Source organism: Phacochoerus africanus, chromosome 11 (assembly GCF_016906955.1).
Source record: "Phacochoerus africanus isolate WHEZ1 chromosome 11, ROS_Pafr_v1, whole genome shotgun sequence".
Lineage (NCBI taxonomy): Eukaryota > Metazoa > Chordata > Mammalia > Artiodactyla > Suidae > Phacochoerus > Phacochoerus africanus.
In genome coordinates this window covers 126,415,702-126,441,312 of record NC_062554.1, presented here as the reverse complement: position 1 = coordinate 126,441,312, position 25,611 = coordinate 126,415,702, and the positions used below count along the sequence as shown (strand labels likewise).

Below are 25,611 nucleotides of genomic sequence, written 5' to 3'. Positions count from 1 at the left end.
CAGTTTCCTCTATTTTTGAGTCCATTCCCTTCTTTCCTTCAGTCCAGCTCCCACCATCGTTTGCTTGAGCTCCTTCTATAGTCTTTAGCTGCTTTCCTGCTCTGTCTCTAGTCAAACAGTTCTCCCTCCAAAGAGTGATTTTCAAATACAAATTTGATATATCATTTCCTCAGTAATAACCAGCTTGTATCTTTTCACTACACTTAGAATAAAGTCTAAACTCCTTCTTCTGGTCCCTAGATTGTGGATAATCTGGCCCATAATTATATGTCCAACTTTGTCGCATTCACTCATCATGTACTCTAGAATGCAGCCAAGTGGCCTTTATTGACTAGTATTTTTTTAGCCCAGTGTATGCAAAATACCACATTCCCTCCTCTTAACATTCTTCATCCTTTACCTGGAAGGTTCTCCCCAACCTACCACCCCTTTGACTGTCACCTAATACACTTCTGCTCATTCTTCAAATCCCAACTGGCGTGTCCCTAACCCAAGGAAACCTTATTAATCTTTCTGTTAAAAACCCAGATAGGGAGTTCTCTTCATGGCTCACCGGTTAATGAATCTGACTAGGATCCAGGAGGACATGGGTTCAACCCCTGGCCTCGCTCAGTGGGTTAAGGATCTGGTGTTGCCAGGAGCTGTAGTGCAGGTCGTGGATGTGGCTTAGAAACCGCATTGCTGTGGCTGTGGTGTAGGCCGGAGGCTACAGATTTGACCCCTAGCCTGGGAACTTCCATATGCCACAGGTGTGGCCCTAAATAGCAAACAAACAAACAAAAAAAACCAGACAGATTTCTACCATTTCATGAGGTCACTAACCAGTTCCTGATTACAAGATTATTTTATAAATGTCTGTCTTTTCCATTCAACCATAAACATCAGCAGTCGATAAAGTTTGATGAGTGAATGAATGAACTGGACAAGCTCTCCAACAGTGTCCTAGTCATGCAAAGAGAACTGCAGCATACCAGGTATGAAGTATTAAGTACTTGGCTATGTATGATACTTGCTTCTCTTTCCTTACCTTTGCGCTGGTCTTCTTTCTGACAGACACCTCTTGCTCTTGATAGGACATCCGTCCAGTCAACGCTATCTCACTCTAAATATCACCTCAGAGACATCCTACCTGACAATTCAATCTAAAGTAGACAACTGCTGAGGGCATCATACTGTTTTAATTTTCTCCATTGCACATCTCACGATCTGTATTTCTTATTTACTTGCGTGCTTGCTTGTTGCCTACCTACAGAATCGTTCAAGAAAGCAGGTGTTCTGCCTTTGGCACTATTTTCCCCTCAATGCCCAGAACAGTGGGCAGGGACCTGATAAGTACTTGTTACTTGAAGGAATAAGATTAATTTTTAAACCCTCAAAATAAGGCCAATGTCATTATAAGGAACAGTGCACCTCAACTTCCTAGGGATTAATGTTGGTTGCAACCTACTACTATGAGGTGAATCCTACTCCAGCTCACTCTGCCCACAATTTCTCCCAAACCAAAAATGGTGGATGGGACACTTGTCTGGGATTGCTTCCATTGTCTTCATCATCCACGGCAACTCCATTTCCAAAACTAAGTGGGTTTCTTAATGTGTGGTTTCATTTCTTTCGGGAATAGTTTCCTTTCCAAGTTTAAAACAGTCATAAAAGTTATACAGCAATCTTTTGAAGGGGATCCAAGACTATACATTTTGTACAGACTCCAAGGTTTTCCTCCCACTCCCCACCTCCACCATCCATATATATTCCTAGGCCCCCAATCACCTTGGACATGTAGCGTTATCTCCGTCTCATCACTGCCTGCGATGTTAGTAGCGACACAGGTATACACGCCTGCATCTGAGAGCATGACTTGCTTGATGCCTAATGTTCCGTCTGGATGACTAATATGCTGCAGTCCGTCAGCCAGCACAGCGCTTCCACCTTTAAACCAGGTGATCACAGGAAGAGGCGTCCCTTGAGCACTGCACGGAAGGTCCACTCTTTGACCAACTTGCACTTTCATAACCTTGGGACCACGCTGTATCTTTGGAGAGACTGGAAACAACAACTGAGTATTAAGAATTCAAATAATAAAAAAATTCCTTCCTTTTCTCACTTTTTATTTATTTATTTTTTTGGTCTTTTTAGAGCCATACCTGTGGCATAGGGAAATTCCCAGGCTAGGGGGCGAATCAGCGCTGCAGCTGCCGGCCACAGCAACACCAGATCCGAGCCGTGTCTGTGACCTACACCATGGCTCATGGCAATAATGGATCCTTAACCCACTGAGAAGGAATAACCACTGAGCCACAAAGGGAACGCCCCTTTTCTCACTTTAAAAGAGAGCTCCTTGCCAAGAAGCAGCATGAGAAAATGGAATAATCACAGGATGTAAACCTAGGCACAGGCTACTTACTAGCTGTGTGATCTGGGACAATTCAGTAATTTCCTGAGACCTGTTTCCTTAATAAGCCAGGCAAAATAACCTCTTCAATATCAGTACATCACAAAGATTATGAGAAATAATAACTACAGACTTCTCTTTCCAAACTTGGGGAAAAGCGAGCATTTAAAGATATCAGGTTTCTTATCATTTATAGTTAAAGGTTAAAACCCCCTTAAAACACAATCCAGTTAATCCTGTAACATGAGTGAATAAAACAAAAAGTATTTCTCTTCATGTATTCTTAGTTGTTTTTTTTGTTTTGTTTTTTTTTTTCTTTGTGGAAGGTTTAGCCAGACAGTAAGAAATATTCCTCATAAAAGCACTGGCTAATTTCGGAGAATAACATCAAGATAAAGGCTCTATTATTTCCCTTTATTGACCTTCATTTAGAAATTTAAATGAGATAATTAATCAAAATACTGGCAAATATTATTGGGCTTTCATAGATGCATTATGAACTATAGAATCAAGTTGACTTGCAAGGATATGATTAGAATTTATGTACTTTGCATTCCTAAGAAAGTCCACTCCTCTGTCCTTTTGTTAAAACTTAATATTTAGCCACTATATTCTAAAGGTTTTCACTTACAACAACCTTCTAAGTTTGATAGTACAGGCATACTTTATTTTACTGTGCTTTGCTTTACTGCACTTTAGATACTGCAGTTTTTACAAGTCAATTTTATGGCAACCCTGCATTGTTAAATGATGGTTAGCATTTTTTAGCAAAAAGGTATTTTTAAATTAAGATATATACATTTTTTAGACATAATGCTACTGAACACTTTAATAGACCACGGTAGAATATAACACAATTTTTTACACTCAACACATTATGATACAGTTTAAATGTAATTTTTATATGCACTGGGAAACCAAAAAATTCATATGACTCACTTTATTGCCATATTTGCTCCACTGAGGTGGTCTGGATACACCTGTATCTCCAAGATACACCTGTAGTATTATCATCACTTTATGAAAGAGAAAACTAAAGAGGGTAGGTAATACTCCTAATGGCCTATAGCTAGTAACTGACAGAATTCCCATCTGATTTCATATCCCATGGTCAACAGGACACTATTGTAGTGATTGATCTGAGGATGAAATCTGGTCAAGATTATCTGAGAATTCAGATATTTGAATGCCTGGCTTAGAGTGGGCTCAGTAAGTATGTGCTGAATGGATGAATAATTGGATAGATTATAGCAAATTGAAGAAAGCCAACTACCTAGAGAGTTTTAAAATAGTTCAGGAACCCTAGAAGCAGCATATTTTCAGCTGCTGAGTTCCATACACATTGAAAATGACCATGTAAACAACACTAAATTCTTTCTTGAGAGTTCCCATTCACTTCTACAGAAAGCCACCAGCCTAAACACACTTTTCTTTTTTTTACACTGTATCAACAATAGTTGTAACTGAGAGTGGCTATCTCATAAAATTGAGATAAAAAAATTTTAATACTATTCATCTGAGGAAAAGAGGGCAAGCTGACTGTAGAGGGCACATACTTTTCAGAGTAAATGAAAGAAAATCACAAGTCACAGATCTTAGAAAATTTTTCTATAATGACTCTCTATACACTTTGAGGTTAACTGTCAACCAGACTGGGACAATAGCTTTCCTTGTGGCCAGTCTACAGATAGCACATGCCTTCATTTCAAAACTCACCATGGACATTTAATTTAACAGACTGAGTCACGTTCCCAGCAATATTCGTGGCGACACAAAGATAGAGCCCACTATCTGAAACTCGGGTTTCAGTGATCTTCATTGAACCAGAAGGGAGAAACATGTGTCTAAAATAAACCACAGAGAAGACCATAAAGCATGAGAATGTAAATATCACCAAAGCAGCTGCACTTCGCTATGAAATCACTACTCTGCAAACAGGACCTGAAGCCATTCTCCCATCTATAATGTCATTGCTAAACACCTTGTAAGTCAGGAATTTCCAAAGTTATCTTGTGTTTTCCGTAGGATGTTGATGTTCTTACACAAACCAAATAAATTTTCTATTACATTTAAATTTAATGTTCTGAAATCTTTAAGTAGTTACACATCACTCTGCTTTACTAAGTTGCAGCTTTACAAAGCAGATGTATGGTTTTGTAAACACTGAATATATTTTGAATACATTATTGTTTTTAACAATGCTTCATCTAAAAATTTATCATGCTAAAAGAAAAGCAAAAGAAGGTAAATATGTAATTCTCAGATAGATATTGAATATGTTCCTCTTAGGTAGTTAGGTAATTCAGATTTACATATAAAAATGTTACTATGTTAATTTTATTAAAATAGCTTTAAGAGGGAAGGGGCCAAACAGACCTACTTACTATCAAGATACTCTTATAAAGTTAAGACAAAGTGTGCTATTGGCCAGAGACAGACAAATGGATGAATAAAGATGGAAACCCCGTCCAAAGACTTAAGCATAAGTGAGAATTCAACATGTAATATGCAATATCAGAAGTGATATTACAAAAAGTCAGAAAAGGATTAACTATTCAAAAATGGTGTTGGGCAACTGGCTTTCACTCTCCATATGGGAAAAATAAATAAATCAGAGTACTACCTAATACTATACAGAGTATAAAAATTCAGATGTATTAAAATCTAAGATGAGAAAAGAAATTTAAAATATTGCAATAAAACACTGGCGCTCTGTTTATGATTTTCCTAAAGTAAAAAAAAAAATAGATTTAACACCTTAAGCTACATAGAAATTTGTAAATTCTGTACAGCCAGACCATATATAAACTTGAAAGGCTAGCAGCAGACCAAAGAGAAGGTATTTTGCACATACTCAAGAGACAAAGGATTGTTATTAAGAACAAAAACCAAATTTCCACATTCCATAAGAAAAAGAGAAATAAATCACTGGAATACTGCAGCAGGTTTAAAGGGGGCAATTCACAGATAACACAAACGGCCAACAAACAGGGGAAAGCATTCCAGGCTCACCAGGGAAGTAGGTCTCATGAAAAGAAAGACAGTTGCAAGATATCATTTCACATCCACACCACTGGTAAAAAATTGCAAGTCAGTCAACACCATGCATTGATTACAATGTGGCAGCAGGTAATTACCATGCACTGATTACAACGTGGCCTGTATTCTGGAAGGTAAAGCAGTAATGCCTCTTTGAGAACAGTTAGGCAATGTCTGCAAGGCTGAAAATCAGGATTCATTATAACTAGAAATTGTAGCTCTAGGTATAAGTTTCAGAGAAACCCATGCATACGCACACAAAGAAAAACAGAAAGATACTCCCAAAAAAGCCTTATTTCTAAAGCCAGGAAAAAGGAAAAAATAGACAAAAATGAACAACAAGAACAAGAATGTCCATACATAGGGAACTGTACGAACAAAATGTAGACTATGTATGTGGCAGTTAAAGTGAATAAACTGGGAGTTCCCGTGGTGGCGCAGTGGTTAACGAATCTGACTAGGAACCATGAGGTTGCGGGTTCGGTCCCTGCCCTTGCTCAGTGGGTTAACGATCCGGCGTTGCCGTGAGCTGTGGTGTAGGTCGCAGACGCGGCTTGGATCCCGCGTTGCTGTGGCTCTGGCATAGGCTGGTGGCTACAGCTTCGATTGGACCCCTAGCCTGGGAACCTCCATATGCCGTGGGAGCGGCCCAAGAAATAGCAAAAAGACAAAAAAAAAAAAGTGAATAAACTGAAGCTCTAAGTATAAAAATGGAAAAATACTGACTTCAATACAATAAAGCACGCAGCAGAATAATATTAAGAGATTATGCTACAATAGTAAATTGAAAACAAGAAAACAAAATTTAAAATAGAGGAAACAATATTCTATACTATTTAAGGATGTATGTGAAGGATGCTCATGAAGTCCACGGCAGCGCTTGCCCCTGGGAAGGGAGAAAGGGGCTTATGATGGGGGAGCAAAACAATGAAATGTCAGCTTTATCTGAAATATGGTATTTCTTTTATTCACAAACAGTCAATACTATTTCAAAGAAATAGAAAAGTAGTTCTTTCTCTTTTTTTTTCTCACCCGTGGTATGGAAACTACAGTGGTATGAATTTATAGCTTCATAACTACATACATGAACAAGTCTAACAGACAGCAGCTAAAGACAAATAACTCTTATTCCGCTAGTAACGGTGGGCATGACGTTGAGTTAAAACAGCAATTGCTACCATTCCCTGAGAACTAGGGATAGGATATGGAATGTATATTATCTTATATCACCCTTTCGGGTATTACCCCCATTTTATAAATAAGAAATCTGAGGTTCAAAGTGGCCCAGTGCACATCGCCAAAGTTTCAGGTAAGTTTTAAGGGATGGAGGTAAATTTAAACTCACACCTGCATGGCAACAAAGGCTGTCCTCTGAAAGGCTCTGGCATTCTGCTTTCCGTGTCACTTAGCCTATCAGATATGTGGTTTCAATGAGCTTAAGTTTAATCAAGAGGATTTTTACACAACCATCTAATGAAAGTTAAATCCTAGACAGTAGAGAACCTATTGCGTTTTAGTGCTTCTCTGAGATTAATGCTATTTTATGTGTAAAATGCACTTTGTGCTAACAAGAATTTACAAACATATCTGCTCCATTTTCATAACTCCCTTGTTGAAAGCACCGATGGGAAAAGACATCAAAGCTGGACGTCAGCATTTCTGCTATTCAAGAATTATTTAGAAGGTATATATATATATTTTCTGTAAGCTCACACGAACCGTTGAAAACCTGAACAGGAACAGCCATCTGTCCCAAGAGATTGTGTTTCACGTGTTCGGATCCATTCCAGGTCTCCTACCTTGGAGAGAATGGTGAGATGAGCTGGGTTTCTTTGGCCCAGGTAATAATGGGTGGAGGCAAACTCTTCACTTCACATGGAAGTGTCACCTCTTCCCCTGCGAGGACACTGATCTCAACAGGCTTATCCTGGGACAGTCCTCGTTGATCTCCAATCACTCTGGGCCTCACTAAAATAAACACAAGTTTTGGACGGAAAATGGTACACTGAAAACAAAGCACACTTTAATTCACAGTAAAATGTCGACTACTGATATTCTTAAATAATTTGCAAGATGCTGTTTATACCAAAGTTTTGGGACATATCTAAAATGTTCCATCAACATTTATTGTGAGAGTTTAAAGGAAAATGACTAGAAAGTTCTTCTTGATAGCTCTACCTTTCAGAACACAGCGAAGAGTTCAGCTGTAACTACCTTTTAAAATCTGCCATCTATAAAAGTGGCAAGAGTGCTAACCACGATATAGCTGAGGTTTGGCTCTGCTCGGAGTTTTAACAAAGTGGTGCTTCTGAAAAGGTTTGGGTGCTATAAGCACACTCTTTGGAAAACACCATAAAAGTTTTCCGAAAGGCTATACAATTCCTCTCCCTTTAAATCAGATTCTAAATAGAATCCAAATGCTGTTAGTTGTCAGTAAAAATGTATTTTTGATAAAAACTATAAACTTTGGGGAATAGTGCACTTTGGGGGTACAGCCTTCTGGGAACATTATTTGGGAGGAACATGTGAGTTTGGGCATAGCCAGAGAGTATCCAAGAAAAACATTCCTGCCCAGGGGCTCTCACCATAGACGGTCAGTTGCACTTTCCTTTTGGCGGAGCCTGCGGCATTGGTGGCAGTGCAGGTGTACTCCCCACTCTCCTCACCCCCGGGAGACACCAAATACAAACTTCCGTCAGCTCCTGCGGAAAACTTAGCACTGCTCATGGAAATCAGCTCGCCTTTCTGCAAAACAACCCAGAGTAAAGTGTTCTGTAAGATAATAAGGGACTGACTTGATGTCTGGAAGAAGAAGAGGGGGAAGCAAGAAAATCTCCAATGGGGAAAAGACTAGATTGAAAGAATGCTGATTTGAAGAAAGTCATTTGTAATCAAAATTAGACACATCATGCAAAGGTGACATTTCTTCATGCCAAACCAGGCCCTCTTCATTCCAGAGCTACTTAAAGTTGGTGAGGATGAGGTAGTCACAGATGAAATGAGTGCTCATGCTAAGCCACTCTGTGTTTTGAGCACTTTATATGACTTAACTATTTTAATGATGACAACAAGCTTATGAGTAGGAACTACTATAACCCTCATTTTACAAATAAAAGTCTTACATCTGGGGGTGTGATGGGTAACTTGACCAAGGTCACAGAGTTAGTCAGCAGCAGAACTGGGGCTCGAACCCTGGCAAGCAGGCAAGGGAGCCCAAACTCTTAAACTCTGTGTGTGATCATAGAGGATGCCATTTTTATTTTTATTTATTTTTCTTAATTCTTATTATAGTTGGTTTACAATGTTCTGTCAATTCCTGTGGTATAGCAAAGTAATCTAGTCATACACATATATACATTCTTCTTCTCATTATCTTCCATCATGTTTCATCACAAGTGATTGGATATACCTCCCTGGGCTACTTACAGCAGGATCTCATTGCCTATCCACTCTGAATTCAATAGTTTATATCCACTAACCCCAAACTCCCAGTCCATCCCACTCCCTGCCCCTCCTCCTTGGCAACCACAAATCTGTTCTCCATGTCCATAAGTCTGTTTCTTTTCTGTTAACAGGTTCATTTGTGCCGCACATTAGATTCCAGATATAAATATCATATGGTATTTGTTTTTCTGACTTACTTCACTTAGTATGAAGAGTATAGAGGTCCATCCATGTTACTGCAAATGGCATTATTTTGTTATTTTTTATGGCTGAGTAGTATTCCCTCGTGTATATGTACCACATCTTAATCCATTTATCTGTCCATGGACATTTAGGTTGTTTCCATGTCTTGGCTACTGTCATAGGGGTGCACAGAAAATTTTGTCCAGATATATGCCCAACAGTGGGATTGCAGGATCATATGGTAGTTCTACATTTAGTTTGCCAATGTACCTTCATACTGTTTTCAATAGTGGTTGTAACAACTTATATTCCCACCAACTGTGTTGGAGGGATCCCTTTTCTCCATACCTCCTCCAGCATTTGTTATTTGTAGACTTAGTAACGATAGTCATTTGGACTCGTGTGAGGTGGTATCTCATTGTAGTTTTGATTTACATTTCTCTGGTAATTAGTGCTGTTGAGCATTTTTTCATGTGCCTGTTGGCCATCTGTATATCTTCTTTGGACAAATGTCTATTTAAATCTGCCCATTTTTCTTTTTCTTTTTTTTTTTTTTTGTCTTTTGATGTTGTTATTGTTGTTGTTGTTGTTGCTATTTCTTGGGCCGCTCCCACGGCATATGGAGGTTCCCAGGCTAGGGGTCCAATCGGAGCTGTAGCCACCGGCCTACGCCAGAGCCACAGCAACGCGGGATCCAAGCCGCGTCTGCAACCTACACCACAGCTCACGGCAACGCCGGATCGTTAACCCACTGAGCAAGGGCAGGGATCGAACCCGCAATCTCATGGTTCCTAGTCGGATTCGTTAACCACTGCGCCACGACGGGAACTCCTAGATCTGCCCATTTTTCAACTGGGTTTTTTTTTTTTTTTTTTTTTTGGTATTATGTTGTATAAGTTATTTGTATATTTTGGAGATTAAGCATCATTTGAAACTATTTTCTCCCTTTCCATAGGGTTGTTTGATTGTTTGTTTGTTTGTTTGTCTGTCCTTTGTCTTCTAGGGCTGCATCCATGGCATATAGAGGTTACCAGGCTAAGGGTCCAATTAGAGCTGTAGCTGCCAGCCGACACCACAGCTACAGCAACACGGGATCCAAGCTGCACCTGTGACCAACACCACAGCTCACAACAATACCGGATCCTTAACCAACTGAGCAAGGCCAAGGATTGAACCTGAATCCTCATGGATACTAGTTGGGTTCATTAACCACTGAGCCATGAGAAACTTTTTGTTTTTGTTTTTTATGGCGTCTTTTATTTCTATTTCTACTGCATTAGGAGACTGATCTAAGAAAACATTTGTATGGTTGATATCAGAGAATGTTTTGCCTATGTTCTCTTCTAGGAGTTTGATGGTATATTGTCTTATGTTTAAGTCTTGAAGCCATTTTGAGTTTATTTTTGTGTGTGGTGTAAAAGTGTGTTCTAGTTTCATTGATTTACTTGCAGCTGTCCAGTTTTCCCAACACCACTTGGTAAAGAAACTGCCTTTTTCCCATTTTATGTTCTTGCCTCCTTTGTCAAAGGTTAATTAACCATAGATGTCTGGGTTTATTTCTGGGTTCTCTATTCTGTTTCATTGGTCTGTATGTCTGTTTTTGTACTAGTACAATACTGTCTTAATTGCTGTAGCTTTGTAATATTGTCTGAAGTCTGGGAGAGTTGTACTTCCTGCTTTTTTTCCCCCCTTAGGATTGCTTTGACAATTCTGGCTCTTTTGTGGTTTCATATAAATGTTTGGATTGTTTGTTCTAGTTCTGTGAAAAATGTCATGGGTAATTTGATAGGGTTTGCATTAAATCTATAGATAGCTTTGGGTAGGATGGCCATTTTAACAGTATTAATTCTTCCAATCCAGGTGCATGGACTATCTTTCCATTTCTTATACTCCTCTTTAATTTCCTTGATTAATGTTTTATAGTGCTCAGCGCGTAAGTCTTTCATCTCGTTGCTCAGGTTTATTCCTAGGTATTTAATTTTGGTGGGTGTGATTTTAAAAGGTATTGTATTTTTATATTTCTTTCTTATATTTCATTGTTAGTATAAAGAAATGTAACCAATTTCTGGATGTTCATCTTATACTCTGCTACTTTGCTGAATTCATTGAACAGTTGGAATAGTTTTTGGAAGTTCCTAAGGTTTTCTATATGTAGTATCATGTTATCAACATTTAGTGTCAATTTTACCTCTTCTCTTCTGATCTGGATACTTTTTATTTCCTTTCTCTGATTGCTATTGCTAGAACTTGCAATAGTATGTTGAATAAAAGTGGTGAGAATGGTCATTCTTGTCTTGCTCCAGATTTTAGTGGAAAGGCTTTTAGCTTTCCTCCATTAAGTATTACTTTGGCTGTGGGTTTGTCATAAATGGCTTTTATTATGTTATGTGCCCTCTCTACCCTCTTTGGTGAGAGTTTTTACCACGAATGGATGTTGGAATTTGCCAAATGCTTTTTCTGCATCTATTGAGATGATCATGTGGTTTTTGACTTTTCTTTTGTCAATGTGATGTATGACATTGATTGATTTGCATATGTTGAACCATCCTTATGAACTTGGGATGAATCCAACTTGGTCACGGTGTATGATCTTTTTCATGTGTTGCTGGATTCAGTTGGATAAAATTTTGTTGAGAATTTTTGCATCTATATTCATCAAAGATATTAGCCTATAATTTTCTTTTTTGGTAGTATCTTTGGTTTGGGTATTAGGGTAATGGTGGCTTCTTAATATCTTTGGGAGGATTTCTTCTTAAACCTTTTGGAAAAGTTGAGGAAGGATGGCTACATGTTTTTTGCATGTTTGGTAGATTTTGCCTGTGAAGCCCTGGACTTTTGTTTGCAGGGAGTGTTTTTATTACGTATTCAATTTCATTTCTAGTGATCACTGTTCAATTGATCTAATTCTTCTTGATTCAGTTTTGGTGGTTGTATGTTTCTAGAAAGGTGTCCTCTCTTCTAGGTTGTCCAATTTCTTGGCATATAGTTTCTGCAGTATGAGGATTCCATTTTTATACTTCCCTAAAATGAATTCAACTCCCACTCAGTAGCAAGCACTGTGCAATTTTGGAGATCAGTTTCACCACTACACTTTTGTGTCCAGAATACTAAAAATCTTAATCTTTCTGTTTAATTTATAGATGTCAAAACCAACTTCTCTATATTTCAGAGACCTGTATAAGATTAGGTGTTATGGGAAAATACTCTCGTTGTGACACTAATTATACAAATACTGCATTTTATTATTATGGCATCATTTTATACTACTTTCTATCAGATTTAAATCAATCTATGGAAAATATGCCATTTTTATGGCTGTTCAAAGATGTAAAGTACTTTCTTAGCAAATGGGTTTTTTCACACTGCGAGAACACAAGGAAAAGCCACACAACTTCATGACAGGGCTACAGAGGGGGATAAATGTATATGTATCTTACTTTAGCTTCTAGAAGAGTGCAGTCCGAGACAATGATTTGGAAGGAAGTTTACTTATAAAGTGATTCCCAGAGGCTTAAAGAAGGGGGTGGGAGAGGGAGACAAGAAAGAAGGAAAGCTAATAAAAGGTTTCACTGCCTTGGTTTCCTCTGTGGCTGAGCTTATGAGTTCAATATGCTGGGGACCTTCTGGGAAACTATGTAATAGACTTCAGAAGGATTCCTCTGATGATGAGAAGTGGGGCATTTGTACCTCCCCTCTGCCCCTGAGGAGTTAATGTTCCAGCACTTCCTGACCATTCAGCAGGCTTTCTAGCCTTATGTGGTTTTGGAGAAAGATTCTAGTCCCCAATCCAGAGAAGCATATGCATGAAGTGTGACCCTGGCAAAGAGCACGGAACTATCCATCAGAGCTGCGCTGAAATCAAAAGAGTTGAAAAGATGCAGTAAGGGGTAAAAAAGAATCTGCTATAAGCGAAATGCTTAGAAAAGATCCAGGCACACAGAATGCACTACATTAATGTTCACTGTTGTGTTAATACTATTCAAGCCTCAAGTAGGTGAAGGCACTAAGGTTAATTTAAGGTCTTTTCTAAATAGAATGACTGAATGGGTTTTCCATTCTATCAGGAGCTATGGCACAGTGACAAGTTACATGCATAAAAATATTCAAATATTTTTGGAGTTCCCATCATAGCTCAGTGGTTAACAAATCCAACTAGGAACCATGAGGTTGTGGGTTCAATCCCTGGCCTTGCTGTGAGCCATGGTGTAGGTTGCAGATGTGGCTTGGATCCCGAGTTGCTGTGGCTCTGGCATAGGCCTGCAGCTACAGCTCTGATTAGACCCCTAGCCTGGGAACCTTCATATGCCACCGGAGTGGCCCTAGAAAAGGCAAAAAGACAAAAAAAAATATATATATATATACATTCAAATATTTTGTCACAACACATAACATTAACAGATATTATTAGATGTGTTATTTACCTTGGACCAGACAATAGAAGGTTTAGGAATTCCACTTGCTTTGCATGGTAAAGTTACTGGGATGCCTTCAATTGTACTGAGTATCTGTTGTCCATGCTGAATGGTTGGTAGAACTGGAAAAGGAAGCATTACACAGAATTTGATTATTTGTCCTTTCATTTATCCTCACGTGCTTAAAATTGAGCATTTTCAAGACATACCAAATATTTGTCAAAACTAGCAAACACAACCTTTTCGTCTTTTTTTTTTTTTTAATTTTTCCTTTTATGGCTGTGTGTGCAGCATACAGAAGTTCTCAGGCTAGCGGTCAAATCAGAGCGGCAGCTGCCAGCCTACACCACAGCCACAGCAAGGCAGGATCAGAGCCACATCTAAGGCCTAGGCTGCAGCTTGCTGCAACGCTGGACCCTTAACCCACAGAGCAAGGCCAGGAATTGAAACTGCATCCTTATGGATACTAGTTGAATTCTTAACCCACTGAGCCACAACGAGAACTCCAACACAATCTTTCCTGATAGAAAGGTAGGGTAATTTGCAAGAGAGTATAATAAACTACATACAACAGTTACAATCTGAAGAGTTTAATAAAAAGCGAAAATCAATTAGTAAATTATGCATAGTAAGTTGGTTTGTCTAGCAAAAATAAGAGAGGATTGAAGGAAATCTGTATTTTCTAGACATTCAAGATAGAACTACATCCTAAGAGTTACATATTTAACTTAAATCTTTCATCACTGTCCACTGCTCATTAAGCTGCAGGGAGCTAACCTAAACTCACTTCCAGAGAAATGAGCTATTTAACCACTACACATTAATATCTATCTATACACAAGAATCACTAGGGAGCCACTAAATTTAATCTCAAAAAGAGAATCCCTTTTCTTAAAAGGCATTCAAAAGTAAACCTTGACAGGCCTTAGAAGTTTACATTTAAAAGTCTAAAATACAGGAACCTGAGTCAATATTTTTCACTAGGAAGAAAAACACACCTTTTGACTTTAGAAAACAACAAAAGAATTGACATCATATGAGGAGAAGCAAAAGGAAAGCCAAGACTGTTCATCACTTCACTCCGTGTGTATCTGCTAATCATAAGAAACTTGCATATAAATAGTTATCATTACTCAATGTTCTCAAAATAATGAGTTTGATTAAAGAATCTCCCACATGTAAAAGTTCCTAACACAGTGCAAGGCACACAATAAAAGTTCCGTGTATACCAGGCATGTCCTTTCCTTCCCCTGAAAAGATGAGACCACAGCTGCTCCCTGGAGTTCAAGCACTCATTGCTGTCTTTTGTCTTTAAAGTCAAATTCTCCAGAATTACCCCAACCACCTGGGAGTCGTAGTTTATCAGAACGAAAGGTATTGGAGAACTCAGTTCAAAAGCTTCCTTGCAAGGCTTAGACTAGCTTTGCTACTTACTTGTGCTTACCTAAGGCTGGGCTAATTTAGATAATATCCTCTTAAAGAATTGGCAGCAGGAGTTCTCTCTGTGGCTCAGTGGGTTAAGAACCTGATTACTATCCATGAGGATGTGGGTTTGATCCCTGTCCTCACTCAGTGGGTGAAAGATCCTATGTTGCCTCAAACTGCAGTGTAGGTCGCAGATACAGCTTGGATACAGCATTGCTGTGGCTGTGGGGTAGGCTGGCAGCTGCAGCTCTGATTCGACCCCTGGCCTGGGAACTTCCACGTACCACTGGTACCGCCATAAAAAAAGAAAGAAAAAAAGAAGAATTGGCCGCAAATCCCCTGCCCTAGGATAAGAATGTTAGGTTATTTGTTAAAGCAAGAAATTTAATTCCCAGAATCATTATGGAATAGTCAACTTGCAACTTTCTGTCATTTTGTGGAAATGTGGAATAAGCCATTTTCTTAAATCCATGTTGAATTTGATAGCTATCAAGGCAGGTCGGAGTTTTCAAATCTGATGACATTTGAGTTCAGAAGAGCTTTTCCTTTCCAGACTGTCAATCTGTATAAATCAATACCACAGCTAAAGGGCCTGTCAGTTTAATTTGCACTTGTATTTGTATTCATTAATTCAATTCTTTTAAGAATTTGTTGAGAACTTTTTATAAATATTCTTAAAAGTGGAGAGGCAGAAAATTTCTCTCATGGCTCAGAGGGTTAAGAACCCAACACAGTGTCTGTGAGGATGCAGGTTGTATTGCTGGCCTCATTGAGGTGGGTGAATCCAGTGTTGCCACACGTTGTAGGATAAGTCACAGACGTAAGCTGCGGTGTATGTAGGTCACAGACGTGGCTTGAATCTAGTGTTGCTGTGGCTGTGGCCCAGGCCTACAGCTGTAGCTCTGATTTGACCCTGATCCCAGGAACTTCCATATGCCATAGGTAAGGCTCCGAAAAGAAAAAGAAAAAAAAAAGTGCGGAGGCAGAGTGATGAAATTAACATAAATACAGAGGTACAGAGAAGTTGTGATACTGCATCACTCCCAACTCAAACACAAATCTGTCCTCTAAATAGCTGCTTGTTTAGTTCACGTCAAATGGCTGGGTTAATTTTTCTTAACTTCATTAACTACATCGGTTACTCATTTTGGACTAAGGTGAAACAATGTTGTGAAATGACCCTTTACCTTTTACTTGTTAAAATATTTTGCATCTTGGAATTCCTTTGTGGCAAGAGGGTTAAGGATCCAGCACTGTCACTGCAGTAGCTGGGGTCGCTGCTGTGGCAAGGGTTCAGTCCCTGGCCTGGGAACTTCCACCTGGTGTGGGCGCGACCGAAAAAAAAAATTTCTTCTTTTGCATCTTGATAAAGCACAACATTGGTTTGTCCGTCTTTTCCACACTCCTTCGATCTGACAGACATCACAAATAATCATGTCACTCTTTCACCCAAATGAAAATTTACATCAGAATTCTTCACAACACAATATCCTACGCAGTTGCTAGATGCCAAAGGGAGATGAAGTGAATGCATTTCTACATTAGATTCTCAAATCAGTTCATAAAACCTTTGGAGAAATGTATGGACTAATTTTCTTTAAAAATAGTTAAATACAACAATATCCAACTTGACATTATGTATTTACTCTTTTAGACTGTAACTAACTTCGCATTACTTTGGTATTTCTTCAAGAATATCCCATATAATGTTGGTGGAGATGGGTACAAGATTGGTATAGGACTGAGAGAAGTGGAAGAGGGAATTTACAATGAGAAGCAGACATTAAAAAGAAGATAGTAGGAGTTCCCGCTGTGGCATAGCGGAAACGAATCCAACTAGGAACCATGAGGCTGCAGGTTCGATCCCTGGCCTTGCTCAGTGAGTTAAGGATCCGGCGTTGTTGTGAGCTGTGACATGGATCCTGTGTTGCTGTGATATAGGTCGGCAGCAATAGCTCCGATTTGAGCCCACCCTGGGAATCTCCATATGCTGTGGGTGAGGCCCTAAAAAGTGAAAAAAAAAAAAAAAAAAAAAGATGGCCTGTATCCACTGAAAATTTCAGCAGACCAAGAAGCAAAATTTGGAAATCACTGGATTTAATTCAGGTCCTAAAAAAAGAATGAATCAACTACTAAAAATAAATGTTCTCTTCTACTTTCATCCCTCTACACAGAACTATTTTTTAATACCACACTTTTCAAAAGCAATGCTGCAAAGTCTTTAAATGAAATATGCAAAAAAATGACGATTTCTTAAACTATGAAGCTGTCACTTAATGTATTGAGATATAAAAAGCTGGTCATGGTTACCCACAAATGGAAAAAAGATAGCTCCTGGATTTTCTTTTTGTGAACTTTATTTAACATGCAAAAAGATTGTCTGGAGCACATGAGGTGGCCTTTAGACCAGTTTAGGTCATTTCTAGCTACCACACAAAGGAGTCATTAGTCAGGACAGGCTTGTTGCATAATCTGAAAAGAAAAGGCAATTTGGACTGTCTAATAAGTTCAGCTTGCCTGAAATTAAAATGTATTTTTAAACATAGCTCTTTGAGAACTGAGTTCAATGTTATCAATTAAGAAACCACTTAACAAAAGCCCTTGGATAGACTCAGCTAGTGACTCCCAATAATGTCTTTTTGTGTATACAGGAAAGGGAAATCTGGAAACAGCCCTAACAATGCACATATTGTTCAAGAAATAAGCCTTTTTGTTAAGGATAACAATTAGGAAAGATAGCTAGGTCTTGTAACTAGAGGAATAGAGTTACTTGATTTAAACACATGAACCCAGCTTTGAACAAGGTTTGGAAAGAATTATGATGGGTACAACTCTTACCATGCACGTCCACAGTGGTAGTTTTGTTAATGGTTCCAGCAACATTAGTGGCCACACAAGTATACTCGCCTCCATCCAGCAGGCGAACTCTTTCAATGTGGAGGCTCCCATCACTGCGCACAGTGATGTAAGGATTTTGGACCAACTTGAAGGAAAACAAGTAATTTTTAATTAAAAAAGGCAATGTTCTGTAAGCCAAAATTAGATCTTTCTTTTCCAACTGGGTTATTAAATGTCTTATACAAATAAAATATTTTAACACGCTTAAGTAAAAAATGATGAGCGTCAAGTGTTACCAAGAGTAACACTGATTGTGTCATTGTGCTATGCCACCCAGTATTATACCCACTAACATCTGTCAGAGTTATGCGCTTGTTGGAAAGGGAAAGAAATAAAACCACCACTTATTTCATGTTTCTGTGATTTTTGGTATCACGCAGGACATAAATTTCACTTTTACTTTTTTTTTGTCTTTTTACCATTTCTAGGGCTGCTTCTGCGGCACATGTAGGTTCCCAGGATAGGGGTTGAATCGGAGCTGTAGCTGCCGGCCTACACCAGGGCCACAGCAACGCGGGATCCGAGCCGCGTCTGCAACCTACACCACAGCTCACGGCAACGCCGGATCGTTAACCCACTGAGCAAGGGCAGGGATCGAACCCGCAACCTCATGGTTCCTAGTCGGATTCGTTAACCACTGAGCCATGACGGGAACTCCTCACTTTTACTTTTGACTTAATTTATTCTTTCTCATGACAACTTTATTACCACTTGCAAGCCACGTGATGTTTTTTATTTTAGCAACTTGGCATCATTCAAGCTGAGCGAATGTAACAATATCAACATCCACCCTTTCAGTGACAGATACAAATATGAGAGGACAATGTATCATATAGGAACTGCCTGAGAGAAGGCTGTCAATGGTGCTATCAACGGTGTCTGTTAAGAACATTCACCTCTGACTCTGTACCCTTAATGTGTTTTGTACCTTCGTGGTCAAACTAAGTATCATCATATGTTATAGGGGGATTTATTATTGAATGAGATGCACTCATCTTCCTCAGGTTTTTATGTAAATATGAAAAATTTTATATCTTATTTCATGGAGTCAATTCACTCTTAATTGGTACTTTAAGAAGAGAGTGAGTCTGGAAAATGCAAGGAAAAATGCTCTGAATTAGATGAAAATTTATTGCCATAGATTGCATGTTTACAGAATAACTACTCAGAACTGTGAAAATTTTTCACATTCTTTTATAATCAAAAGTTATGCGTTGAAAAACAATGACATAAATAGATCCACATTTTAAACAGTTCACAATGAAAGAATGTTTGAATAAAAAGATTGACATATAAAATGAATATTTTATGAGAATAAGATTTAATTATATCCTGCAAAGAAGGATATAAAAGATTTAAATGCTGTGAAAATAACTTCATACTTGCTTCAGTTTTTATATATTCTGAAGAGAGTTTATTAGTTTCAATGATTTAATTCAAAATTATAAAAATTACACCGTTGACTACATATCCATCAAATTAATTCCAAAAAATTATGAACGTGCTAATACTGAAGACAAGTTTTAGTACACTTAAAATATATTTTTGAGTGTTTATTACATTGAAATTTCAACGACTGGAATACACTGCCCTTTATACAAGAAAATTAGGAATATGAATGCATGGATTTAAAATGTTCTTACTATGGCTGAATTCTTCATCCACCGACGTTCTGGAATGGGATTTCCAGCCAACAGAGCACAAGGCAAAGTAAGCTGCTGTCCTTCAACCACACTGGTCACTGAGGGGCTGATTCCAATGAGTGGAGCAACTAAATCAGACACAGCACAGGTCTGTCAACATTATCTCACCCAAAAGGAAGGCAAGTTCATTTACAAGCCACGACGACACTTATGCTCTTAGAAAACTGAGTTTTCAAGAACAAGATTTTTAAATGTATGTAAGTATGAACTGGAAGACAGAGATAAAGGACCCTGCTAAGCAGTGGGAATGGCAAGAAGACAGGTAACACAGAAGAAGAAAAAGTGAAAAAGATTAAGTCTATGACATGAGAGGCCAGAAAAGTCAAGCCGAGAAATGTGCAATGCATTCAACAGACAATGGAGACTGACTGAAAGCATTTATAAATAGAAAGGTTGGAGTCATCAGAACAATTTTCAGGAAACATTAATCTGAGAAACTGGACAAGGGAAAAGTGGAAGAGATATGATTAGTGAGGAAGGTGGCAAGTAAAATACGCTGGACCCTCTTCGATGAAACGGTAAAGATTGTAAACATGCTCTTTTCTAGAAACCAATGAATAAATTTAACATAAACCAAAGCAAAATCTCTAAGAGATTTTTCTTGGAAAATTTAAATATATATATAATATATAGATGAATAAAGGGAGATACATAAAGAAAATTGTATAAAACTGTATTGATGAGAAACATGCACTGACAGATTTAACAATGACAAAACATGCCATAACAATTTAAACAATAAACAACATAGTAGTACTGAATAAATAGAATTCCAAGGAATAAACGTAAGAATATAAATTTAGCATGTGACCAAATGGGCATTTTAATCAGTGGGAAGAGAATATTCAATAAAAGATACTGAACCAAGTGTCTTACTACTCGGAAATAAAGGATATTGTATTCTTATACAGAAATAATTCCATGTGGACTAAAGGGATAATTGTAAAGAAAAGAACTAGATAAGAATTCCACCAGTCTAGAGCAATCACATGTACATTTGTGTGTGTATACTCAGACTTAACATTAATTTTTCAACTGAACTTCATTTCTTCAAATGGGAGATAAAGAGCTTAAAGTGGATGATCCTTAAGATTATTTCCAGTTCTAATATCATGAAATATCAAGTAGGGTTAGGGCAAGGAAGGCTAAGCAGATATTTACTTGTTTTATTTTTTTTTCTTAATGGCACAGGCAAGAGATGAGAGAGTAAGAGAAGTCTGATGATTTTGAAGAGTGTGATGTCTAAGCACTAAATTGATCTTACCAAGTCCTGTCACCGTTAGGGTTGCCTGGGACTGGATCTTTCCAAACTGGTTTTCAGCTTCACAAATATAGGTTCCTTTATCACTTGCCCATAAGTCTAAAAAGAAAAGATCTTTTACTAATTATACACCATCTGTGGAGCATTAACTCTGTGCAAACCACAAATCTGAGATCTGTGGGTAGAAAATAGGGTATTGCCTTCTTGTAGTTCCCATTCTAGGTGAGAAGACATACACAGAAGCAAAAAAACATACCCCAGAGTGGTAAATGCTATAGTCTGAGCTTCAAAAAATGGTCTGTGTGAGGCTGGGATCAAGATGGTGGAGAAGCAGCACATGGAGCTCGCCTTCTCCCACGAACACATTAAAAAAATCTAAATGTAGAATGATTCACACGAAACATCTATTGGACACTGGCAGAAGACCTCAGACTTCCAAAAAGGGCCACAAAGCTCCACATAACTGAGTAGAACAAAGGTGGGGGGGGGCAGAGAAAAAGAAAAGAATCAGAACAGGATCAGTACTTCTGAAAGGGAGCTGTGAAAGAGAAAAGGAATCCATACAGTGGGAGCCACCTAAAGGACAAGGAGATAAGCCGTGGCTGGGAGGGAACTTCGAAGTCTCAGAGCAAAGCACAGAAGCTGGTCTGAGGAAGACAAAGCAGAGAAAGAGAGTCATAGAGATGTTCAGTGCCAGAATCCACCACACCACAGCCTGAGACACTCAGACAGGGGCTGGGTGCTGAGGCTTAGGCTTTAGAGGTCAGTCCCCGGGAGAGAACTAGGGTTGGCTGTAGCCTAAGGGTGGTACAGAGCAGTGTGCCACAGAAAAGGGAGTGCAGGAGGAGGCCTGGTCCAGCCAGAAAAGCAAAGCATCACTGTTAGGGAGCAGGAGAGGAGGTAGGCAGGACAACCATAGGAACTTCTTTAGCTATATATACACAGGCTCTCAGGCAGAAAGGCACCTCTTGCATGGGCTACAGGGGTGGGTGAAAACTGCTGTGGCCATCTCAGGCTCCAGAGGTGGGCACAGCCCACCACCAATGAGGGTCTTGTGATCATGCACTGCCTGCTACCACAGTCACCCCAGGGATTGTGACTGCAGAGGACCCTGCAACTGAACACTGCCTACTGTCCCCACCTCCCTGGGAATGCACACTCCATGTTGCTGCTGCTGTCAAAGGACCCGGGCATGGCCCCCACCTTCTCGTGGGTAGCCATCACTGTCAAGGGCTCAGTGACCAGACACTTCCTGCAGGTACCACCCATTGTCCTCACCTCCCTGGAACTGCACACAGGCCTTACAACTAACACCCACAATCAAGGGGATAATGGTCTGCACACAGTGGGAAAAGAAATAGCAAGCATCCAAAACAAAAGCAGCCCTCACACCAAAAAAAAGAAAAAAAAAACAGTAAACCCGTATAAGCTACCCAGGGATGATCCCACATATCAACAGCCCTCCAAGACTATATACATAATTGTTTTCCCTAAACTCACAGAATAAGAGAAATATAAGCAAAATGAAGAAGCTCAGGGACCATTCCCAGTTAAAGGAACAGGAGAATTCCCTGCAAGGAGCAAACAATGACACAGTCCTCTGTAGACTAACAGACACTGAGTTCAAAAAGGACAATACTGAAGGAATTAAGAATGGCTATCAACAGCAACTTTAAAAAGCAACTAAAAACTATAAGGAAGAGCCAAGAAATATTAGAAAATTCATTTGCTGAGATTAAAGCTGAGGAGCAGAATGAATAATGCAGAGGAATGAATAAGTGACTTGGAAGAAAGAATAATGGAAATTACCCATTCAGGGCAGGAGACAAAAGCCAAATAAAAAAAAATAATAAAAAAAGATAGCAATAAACAAAGTAGCAGGATATAAGATTAACATTCAGAAGTCAGTTGCATTTCTGTATACCAGCAATGAAATATTAGAAAAGGAATACAAAAATACAATTCCTTCTAAAATTGCACCTCACAAAATCAAATACCTCGGAATACACCTGACCAAGGAGGTAAAGGACCCATATGCCGAGAACTATAAACTTTCATCAAAGAAATCAAAGAAGATGTAAAGAAATGGAAAGATATTCCATGTTCCTGGATTGGGAAAATCAATATTGTAAAAATGGCCATACTACCCAAAGCAATCTACAGATTCAATGCAATCCCTATCAAATTACCCATGATATTTTTCACAGAACTAGAACAAACAATCCAAACATTTATATGGAACCACAAAAGACCCAGAATCACCAAAGCAATCCTGAGGAACAAAAACCAAGCAGGAGGCATAACTCTCCCAGACGTCAAGAAATACTACAAAGCCACAGTCATCAAAACAGTGTGGTACTGGTATCAAAACAGACAGACAGACCAATGGAACAGAAGAGAGAATCCGGAAATAAACCCTGACACCTAGGGTCAATTAATCTTTGACAAGGGAGGCAAGAACATAAAATGGGACAAAGAAAGTCTATTCAGCAAGCATTGCTGGGAAACCTGGACAGCTGCGTGCAAAGCAATGAAACTAGAACACACCCTCACACCATGCACAAAAATAAACTCAAAATGGCTGAAAGACTTAAATATAAGACAGGACACCATCAAACTCCTAGAAGAAAACATAGGCAAAACATTCTCTGACATCAACATCATGAATATATTCTCAGGTCAGTCTCCCAAAGCAATAGAAATTAGAGCAAAAATAAACCCAGGGGACCTCATCAAACTGAAAAGCTTTTGCACAGCAGAGGAAACCCAAAAGAAAACAAAAAGACAACTTACAGAATGGGAGAAAATAGTTTCAAATGATGCAATGGACAAGGGCTTAATCTCTAGAATATATAAACAACTTATACAACCCAACAGCAAAAAAGCCGATCAATCAATGGAAAAATGGGCAAAAGACCTGAATAGACATTTCTCCAAAGAAGATATACAGATGGCCAACAAACACATGAAAAAGTGCTCAACATCGCTGATTATAAGAGAAATGCAAATCAAAACTAACATGAGATATCACCTCACACCAGTCAGAATGGCCATCATTAATAAATCCACAAATAACAAGTGCTGGAGGGGCTGTGGAGAAAAGGGAACCCTCCTGCACTGTTGGTGGGAATGGAAACTGGTACAGCCACTATGGAGAACAGTTTGGAGATACCTTAGAAATCTATACATAGAACTTCCATATGACCCCGCAATCCCACTCTTGGGCATCTATCCGGACAAAACTCTACTTAAAAGAGACACGTGCACCCGCATGTTCATTGCAGCACTATTCACAATAGAGAAGACGTGGAAACAACCCAAATGTCCATCGACAGAGGATTGGATTCGGAAGTCGTGGTATATATACACAATGGAATACTACTCAGCCATCAAAAAGAATGACATAATGCCATTTGCAGCAACATGGATGGAACTAGAGAATCTCATACTGAGTGAAATGAGCCAGAAAGACAAAGACAAATACCATATGATATCACTTATCACTGGAATCTAATATCCAGCACAAATGAACATCTCCTCAGAAAAGAAAATCATGGACTTGGAGAAGAGACTTGTGGCTGCCTGATGAGAGGGGGAGGGAGTGGGAGGGATCGGGAGCTTGGGCTTATCAGACACAACTTAGAATAGATTTACAAGGAGATCCTGCTGAATAGCATTGAGAACTTTGTCTACTCATGTTGCAACAGAAGAAAGGCTGGGGGAAAAATGTAATTGTAATGTATACATGTAAGGATAACCTGACCCCCTTGCTGTACAGTGGGGAAAAAAAAAAAAAGATAGCAATATAAGATATCTATGGGATAATATAAAGCAGGTCAATCTATGCATATAAGGATATTAGAAGGAGAAGAAAGAGAAAGGGGGATTTAAAATATATTTCAAGAAATAATGGCTGAAAAATCCCAAAACCTAAAGAAGGAAACATATTCAAATACAGGAAGCACATATCCAAAAACAAGATGAGCCCAAAAAGACCTATACCAAGACATATTATAACAAAAATGGCCAAAGTTAAAGTTAAGGACAAGATTCTAAAGGAATCAAGAGAAAAACAAAAAATTCATTACAAGGGAACCCCCATAAGGCTATCAGCTGGTTTCTCTACAGAAAAGCCACAGGCCAGGAGAGAGTGGCAAGATATATCCAAATTTCTTTTTGTTGTTGTTGTTGTTTTTGTCTTTTTGCTATTTCTTTGGGCCACTCCCACGGCATATGGAGGTTCCCAGGCTAGGGGTTGAATCGGAGCTATAGCCGCCAGCCTACGCCAGAGCCACAGCAACGCGGGATCCGAGCCCCGTCTGCAACCTACACCACAGCTCACGGCAACGCCGGATCGTTAACCCACCGAGCAAGGGCAGGGACCGAACCTGCAACCTCATGGTTCCTAGTCGGATTCGCTAACCACTGCGCCACAACAGGAACTCCCCAAATTTCTACAAGGGAAAAAAACCTCTGCAATGTAGAGTAATCTACCCAGAAAGATTATCATTTAAAATAGAAGGAAAAATAAAGAATTTCTCAGATAGGCAAAAATTAAAAGAATACAGCAATACTAAACCTATCCTGAAAGAAATATTAAAAGGTCTCCTCTAAATAGGAAAGAATTAAGAAGATACAGGATGGAGGAAATCACAATTGGAAAGTAACCACTTAAATAAGCCAGTATACAGATCAAAAAGGAAAAGAAAAGCAAAAAATCTACCTGTGAATGTGATGATAAACACAAAGAAGAGCAAAAGGATAAACATGAAGGTGTAAAAAGGATATCATAAAATGTGGGGAAGGAGAATAAGAAAATCCAGACTCTTTTTTAGAAGTGTTTGAGCCTATATGACT

The 25,611-nt window shown here is 38.9% G+C and overlaps 1 protein-coding gene across 3 annotated transcripts in view; it reads right to left on the bottom strand.

Moving 5' to 3' along the window:
• Nucleotides 1-25,611, bottom strand: part of HMCN1 (hemicentin 1) — a 497,854-nt gene that overhangs the window by 217,908 nt on the left and 254,335 nt on the right. For all 3 annotated transcript variants that reach the window (XM_047753862.1, XM_047753863.1, XM_047753864.1), the window contains 8 exons: nucleotides 20,758-20,853; nucleotides 19,434-19,561; nucleotides 17,731-17,875; nucleotides 13,477-13,589; nucleotides 8,014-8,173; nucleotides 7,228-7,396; nucleotides 4,106-4,233; nucleotides 1,768-2,040 (listed from right to left, as the gene is read on the bottom strand). In XM_047753862.1, coding sequence (XP_047609818.1) covers nucleotides 1,768-2,040; nucleotides 4,106-4,233; nucleotides 7,228-7,396; nucleotides 8,014-8,173; nucleotides 13,477-13,589; nucleotides 17,731-17,875; nucleotides 19,434-19,561; nucleotides 20,758-20,853 — 1,212 coding nt within the window. The remainder of the gene's footprint in view (nucleotides 1-1,767; nucleotides 2,041-4,105; nucleotides 4,234-7,227; nucleotides 7,397-8,013; nucleotides 8,174-13,476; nucleotides 13,590-17,730; nucleotides 17,876-19,433; nucleotides 19,562-20,757; nucleotides 20,854-25,611) is intronic.